Raw genomic sequence first — 7,011 nt, 5'->3', positions numbered from 1 at the left:
GCTCCAGGGCTCTCACCCACCTCTCTCCTCCTGCACAGTTAAGCCTGAGATGATGTTTCACAAGAAGGGGGCACAACAACCCAGGCACCTCTGTGAAAGACTCTTTGTGCTCCAGGCACCCAACAACTTCAAAGCCCTGTTAGACTGAGAGAGCCAAACCCTCCAGACACAAGAGGGTTTGTTCAGAGAAGACATACTTTTTCTTTCCTAAGGCCAATTGACTTTTGCACAACACCCACCCTCCCCCACCCCCCAAGCTCCATTTCTGGCTAGAGGATGAATTTCAAATGCTATCAGTGGCTCACATGTGGAATCACAGAGCTGGAAAGAGGCTGCTTTTGAAGACAGAACCTGCCCAAGGGCAAAGGGAAGATTCTCCAGCCACAGGAGACCTGAGGCTGGAAGAGCTCTGCCCATGTCCTGGAAGGACACAGGCAGGTAACTGACTAGTGAACTAGTTGGGTTTGTGCTTCAAAGGATGAGCCTCCTCCTCCCAGATAACCCAGCTGGCCTCTGGCTTTGTGCATTAAAACCACACTGCATGCCAGCAAAAAAAACACAGAGCAGCACTTCAAATTCCCCTAGAAGACACACAACAGGGCATGGCAGCCTGGGGCAGGCTCCTGGGCAGCTCTCCTGCCTCCTTTAATGGACACAGTTACAGTTTGGCACTACAGGCTTGGGAGCTCAAGTAAATCCATAGCTAGGTCCCTACTGCCTTTCCTCCAGAAAGCTCTGCACAGCATTTGAGTCATGCAAAGCCCACCCCTGTTGATGCAACTCTCCTTTTGAGAGCTCTTTGCCACAGCTGGTCCTTCCCAGGCAGCAAAAGCCACACCAAGAAACACCTCTGACATGGAACCTACACTCTTGCTTCAGCCAGGCTACTAGAAATGATCTCACGACCCTCCCCTCCCCCAACAGAAACATTTTCCTCTTCAGACATCCCCAACTCAAGCTCTTGGGATGTCAGCCCCTGCAAAAAGAAAAGGTAAGGTTTACAGTACAGTTGTGTTTATATTGTTACAGGCACTTAAACAGGATTCTTTGGTCCTTCAAAGGAATTAGCCACTCTGGCTTCTGTCTTCAGAAACCACAAGTCTGCACACCCACAACACTAAAAAAAACCCCCCAGTTCAGATCCATTTCAGGGCAGTGCAGCTCTACCTCAGTGTAATTCTACAGTCTCCCCTCACACACTCCCACCCTCCCCATCGCCTCCAGAACCCAACAAAGCCACCGAGTCCTCCTGCAAGGGTCCAAGTCAGCTCATCTCCATCACACTGCACTTCCCATCACAGTGTACAGCAGACAGGTCTCGTTCCAACCACCCCAGGAATGAGACACTTGGAGCAAGAGTCCAGGAAGTTTCCTTTTGTTGCACTTCTAGGAAGGTTGGTTTCTCTCTCTCTCTTTTCTCTCCCCCTACTCCATCTCCATTTCTTGCCCCCCACCACCCTCCCCACTCCCCAAGGCAAGGAAGTACCTTGGAGAACAGACCCTGAAGTTCATCCTGGCTCAGTTACAGGGAAGCCACGTGGGGTAAGACTGATTGCAAGGCATGAAGGGCTGCACGTGGGTGATGTAGTAGTTGAAGTTGATTTCGCTGATGTAAGGAGCTGGCTGGTAGTAGCAGGTAACGTTTGTGACCGTGGGGATGATGTTCTGCTCAGCCAGGACTCTCACAGCCAGCATGGCAATGAGGTTCAGGGTCTGTCTCCTTTCATGTCCCATAAGGCAGACTGTGCTCTCATTGACCACCCTGTGGAGGGTCATCAAATAGTCATATCTTTTGCTCTCCATCCCAACAAAGTGGCTCTGCAGGTAGCACTCCAGCTTCCTCTGCTGCTCACCGATGTCAGAGAAGTCTATGAAGAACCTGGAGCACATGTATCTCTGTAGTGCCTTCATATCCACTTCTGATTTGGGTTTAAATCCCCTCACCAAGAGGTTGCAGTACTTCAGAAGGCCCCCACCTCTGATCTCCTCGGGGTTCCTCGTGGCGATGACCCTGTTGCGGAGATGGTCCATTGCCTCCTCAAAGTCCCCGTACATGCTCTCCCCTGTGACTGTGGGGTGGAAGTTCTCAGCCATGGGGTTCTCTGAGCATTCCCCAAACAGCAGGAGGGAATCCAGGATGATCTGGAAGGAGTCCACACTGAACTCAAACTGTCGCCTGAGGGAGTCCACGAATTTGAGCTCCACGTTCTTGCCGCTGTTGTTGGAGAGGGAGATGAGGCTCCAGCGGTCGGTCTCGTTGCAAACCTTCACCAGCTTCTGCACATAGGCCTCCTTCAGAGTCATGGGGGTGATCTTGTCTTTGTTAACCCCTTCTGGGAGGAAATCAAGCAGGCAGTCCATGACCACATCCTTAACAAGCTGGAAGACATCTTCAGTCTTCAGATCCACTCCAAAGATGAGGTCAAGGTCTTTGTAGCCCAAGCCACTGTCCTGGTGCAGGACATGACTGGCTGCTGAGCCGTTGAGCCTCACGTTGTGCACCACGATTCCTTTCTTCTCCAGGCGGCTACGGACAACCTGAGGTACAAAGAGAGGCAGTGAGAAGCAAGAAAACCTTCTTGAAGCAGCCTGGTCACAGCAGCAGGATTCCCTCCTGCTGCTTATGTGGGTCACTCCAGTGCAAGGCAGCGAAATCAAAAGCTAATCCAGCAGAAATAGGTCACTTTGGAGAGCAGCCAGAGCCTGGCCAGCAGCTGGAGTGGATCTCCTTTACTGACTGCCTTACATTAGAGGGCTCTGAACAGCTTCTGCTTCCAATCCAGCTGTTTGCTCCTCCCTTCCTTCTTCCCCTGAGCAGAGAGGTTACCTGGACCCCTTCTTTGGGGGTGGTCTGTCCTTCCCACCCCCCCGTGGCAGCAGGCAAGCCCTTCCAGCCACCAAGCTGAGACCATCCAATCCAAGGAAGGCTCCAAATCCAAGGTGGCAGCGCAGTCTGCAGCAGTCCCTGTTGATTTAATCAAGGTGGCTCAGCCTTTTTAGCCACCCCCTTTGCCTGCCAGGACTCATTAAAGGCAAATCAAGATGTCAGAAGTGCTCCAAAGCTCCAGCCAGGCATATGCAAGTTCATGTCCTAACTAGTAAGTGTATCCTAACAATTTCCAGTGTGTCAGAGCTTCATCCTGAGCTTGGCACGCTATCAAGCACAAGAGGTAGCTTTCATCTTCGGGGTGTTACTGCAGCGATTACTGCTCCTGCTCAGTGCTGGCACACCCACCGGTGCCTCCAAAGCTTTGTTCCTTCCCAGTGAAGCTGAATCACTTGCCCCATTACTTAATATGCAGGAGGCTGAAATAACCCCAAGACCATAAAATAAACTACCTGGACACCAGCTTATAATTTGAGTTTAACTGAGCTCAAAGATCCCAGGAAGATTAAGTTCCCATCTTGCACCAGCAGCTCTTCGTGTCTGTCCTCCTGCTTTCATGTTCCTCTCCAGCAATTACCCCGGTGCTGTGGTCCCAGCTAGCCAGCCTAGCTGCTCACCCAAGGTCAGAGCTTGAAAGAGCTGAAGCTTGGGCTACAAATGGAGAAATTCAATCACTGGAAGCCTGTCTGACCAGGCTCCTCAGCCCTGGGAGGCTGTTCTCATTTGGGAGGCCTCACTAAGACTCAAGACTTCATCCTGTGTGGTTGGCACAGCCCTGAGGGGTCAGCTCTGGGGGAGCTGCAACTCCAGGGAACTTCAGCAGCTCCAAAACTGCCCTTCCATGAGTTTTGTTTAGAAGAAACACCACATAAAGGTGAAGGTCCTCAGAGTTAACTCTCAGCACATCACAGAGCTCTTGGTGCCCATGCCAGTGAGTTGCTGCTGCCCCAAGGTGCCCTTGCAAACAGGAGATATCTCAGTACAAGCTGAGGAATGTTTTTTCAAGTTGGAGGTTGTTAAACTTCACAATGAAGCTTCTCTGCTGGTGTTTGCCCTCCTACTCCCTGATATGAGCCACTGCTGCTCAGGCTACAAACGTGCCTGGGCTCCTTGCCAAGGGAATGGTGACCAGGCAACAGTTAACCCACCAACTATTCCCCATCTCATGTCCTGAGTCCTCACCAGCACATCCAATCCAGCCCTGAAAGCTGCTCTTTGCCACAGCAGATAGTCTGAAAACTGAACTGACTCCTAGAAGGGCCACAGGGTTACTCCCCCACGTAGAGCAAGTATCACACAGGCAGTGTAGGGAGTTCCTGCAGCCTGTTTGCTGCCAACTGATCTGTCACTGGAGTCACTCACCCGAGGCACAGCTCCAGCACTGCTTGGAGTTAACAGTTGTGTGCTGTTAGGCTTAGAGAGGCAGGATATAGGTCACAAAAGTGTTAGATGCAGAGCTAAGACCACAGCTTGGAGATCTCCTTCACAATCTCTTAGCCCCAAGGGACAGCTGCTTCACCCCTTTCTGGGCACAGCTCAGGACCTGCAGCATTTCAGACCCACAGCTCTGGGCTCACTGGGGCTCCACAGGTTTACAGGTCCACTCCTGTGAGATGTCTTCAGAAAAGTGGGGGGAAAATAATCAAATCCAGCTGCTCTTGTCCCATATCACCCCAAAAATCTCCAACCTGCAGAGGACCAGGGAGCAGAGAGCCTTGGCACAGACACTGGGCTTCAACCCACCAGCCCCAGCACGAATCCCATCTCCAGGGGGAAGCAGGTATGTGTCTTCCCCAGAGGGTTGGATGTTTTGGGGGTTAGGCAGCTGCTGACCTGCTTCCCAAAACAGCACCTCACGTTACCTGTGGTTCAGATAATTGACTGTGACAGGGAGCAAACCCTGTCTGAGTCCTGACCTGCTGCTTCCCACCTCCCACAACAACAAGAGCACGCAATAGCCAACTGCCTTTTGGGTTACTTGTTTCAGATTAGTCAGCCTTAACTACAGGGTCTACTGGGCTGGTTGGTCATACAGACAGCCCTCAGTCATCTCGTGTTTGAGGTTGCTAGTGGCAACATCCTTTTCTGCAGCTCAACACCACATCACTTGGTGGAACCAAACAGTAATAACTGGTGGAATATCTGATGCTGCATTGTGTCAGGTTTTTACCAGCCCCAAGCTCCAGCAGCCTTGCACAACCCCAGGGCAGTGTCCTGCCAGGAGTTCTCAGCCCTCATTCAGTTTGGAGCTTTAGCAGCCAATATTTACAGATGCAGCAGGAACTCGAGGAATCTGAACTCAGCCAAAGCTTCCCTGCAACAGAGTGTCTTTCAAATGTCACCTTCCCCCTTTACCAGGCTTCAACAGAAAGAAATCCCAAGCAGCTGAGGCTTCAAAAATGCCAGCCATTAGGTGATTGTGAAAGGCAGCTCGGCTTTAGCTTTGTGAATAGCCTTTTTAATTAGAAGCTAACATGCCCGATTTTACATTTGATGAGTCATTACTGAGGAATGAAGTTGCCTCCCAAACATGAATATGCATCAGCTTATTCCAGCTCCATTGTTAGCTTAATATTAAACAGAGTTATTACTTTATGGTTAAGCTAACAGGAGCTCTTTAACAAGATTAAGTCTTTGACAGACTCTGGAAGATACGGTCGGTGGGACAAGAATTAAAGGACACTGACATCTGAGCAAAGCATTTCAGTCAACATCTGCACGAGCCCAACATGTCCCTCAGCACGAAGCCATTTCGTGCATTCAGCTCCGAAAAAGCCACTTGGCCTTGGCCATTTCACAGCTCTTGGGCTGCTAAAGCAAGCCCGAAGGAGCAGGAGGAAGAGAGCGGGATCCCCGGCAGGAGCTGCTGCAGCCCCGCGATCAGGCAGCGGTTTTCAACGCACGTCTTTTGCCCTAGAAAAAGCTGTTGCGGGAGGATCCTTCCACCTTCACACCTCCTGCCAGGGCTGCTGGCACGGCTGGGGGGCACACGGCGGGCACCCTGCCCTCCCTGAGACCCCCGGAACGGTGCCAGCCCAGCACCCGCCGGGAGACCCCGACTCCCCGCCCCATCGGCCCGGGGGACCCGCAGCCGTGCGGGCCGGGAGCCCTGCGCTCAGCCGGGGGCGGGGGGGCTGCGGGTGCCCGTCGGGGCTGGCCCAGGGCCCGGCGAGCTGCTTCCCGCCGCCTCAGCACTTTTATTTTCTCCCTGACCCCCGCGGGAGCGGGGCAGAGTCCAACCAGGCCAGCGGAACGCGGCCCGCACCCACCCCCAACCCCCCGCCTGAGCACCCCCAGCCCCCTTCCCGGGCCCCGGCTCTCACCTGCACGATGGTGCGGGGTCGCACGGACAGCGTGGGGAAGTTGCCGCGGCCGTGGATGGGCACAGCCTCGCCCAGGATCTGGTCCAGCCGCTGCACCTGCTCCCACGTCAGGACGCTGAAGCGGCCGCCGTCGCCAGCGCTCTGCTCCGCCGGGCCCGGAGCGGGCCCCGCCGCCGCCACCAGCATCGCCTGCCTTCCCCCTCCCCCCCACCCCCCCGGGACAGCACCGGAGGAGGAGCCCGAACCACGCGGAAACGGCCCGGAAACGCCGCGGAGAGGAAAAGGGGGGGAAAAAAAGATGAAACAAAGCAAAACAGGTCAAAGGGGGGGGGAAAAGCAAACAAAAGCAGCAGTTTCGGGGCTGCGCCCGCGGGCGGAGGCGGGAGGAGCGGCCGGTGCCCGAGGGGCCTCACGGGAGCGCGATCGGGGTCCGCACGGGCCGCGCCGCCCCCACCCGCCGCCGGCGCCGCGGAGCACTGCGCCCGCCCGGCCCCGCCGGGCATTATATAGGCCGCCGCGGCCGCGCCCCCATTGGGTCGGCTCCGCAGCCAATCGCTGCGAGGCCTCGCCGCCGCTCCGGCGTTCTCATAGGTCAGAGGGGAAGGTTGGGGCTGGGCTTAGGAGCCAATCAGAGGAAAGAGGTGGGGCGAAGGGCGAAGGGGGCGGGGCAAGATGGAAGCCACGCCCCTTAGGCGCGGCCCGCCCCGTGCGGGAATCCCGGCGGTGATTGGTCGGACGGGCGCGCCAAGCGGCCTCCCCATTGGTTCTGCTTTGATGCTCCATTAGCGCCCCATTAACGCC

At 54.9% G+C, this 7,011-nt stretch overlaps 1 protein-coding gene across 1 annotated transcript; it reads right to left on the bottom strand.

Moving 5' to 3' along the window:
- Positions 1–997: 997 nt before the first annotated feature.
- On the bottom strand, positions 998–6,670 carry TENT5B (terminal nucleotidyltransferase 5B). Its single transcript, XM_062014551.1, has 2 exons — positions 6,211–6,670; positions 998–2,538 (listed from the first exon to the last, which is right to left on the bottom strand). Exons 1-2 carry the CDS (start codon positions 6,394–6,396, stop codon positions 1,519–1,521), a joined length of 1,206 nt encoding a protein of 401 aa, XP_061870535.1. The 5' UTR covers positions 6,397–6,670; the 3' UTR covers positions 998–1,518.
- Between the last annotated feature and the right edge of the window lie 341 nt (positions 6,671–7,011).

Source organism: Colius striatus, chromosome 24 (assembly GCF_028858725.1).
Source record: "Colius striatus isolate bColStr4 chromosome 24, bColStr4.1.hap1, whole genome shotgun sequence".
Taxonomy (NCBI): Eukaryota; Metazoa; Chordata; class Aves; order Coliiformes; family Coliidae; genus Colius; species Colius striatus.
Note: the sequence above shows the minus strand (reverse complement) of the source record. Positions and strands in the feature narration are given on the sequence as shown.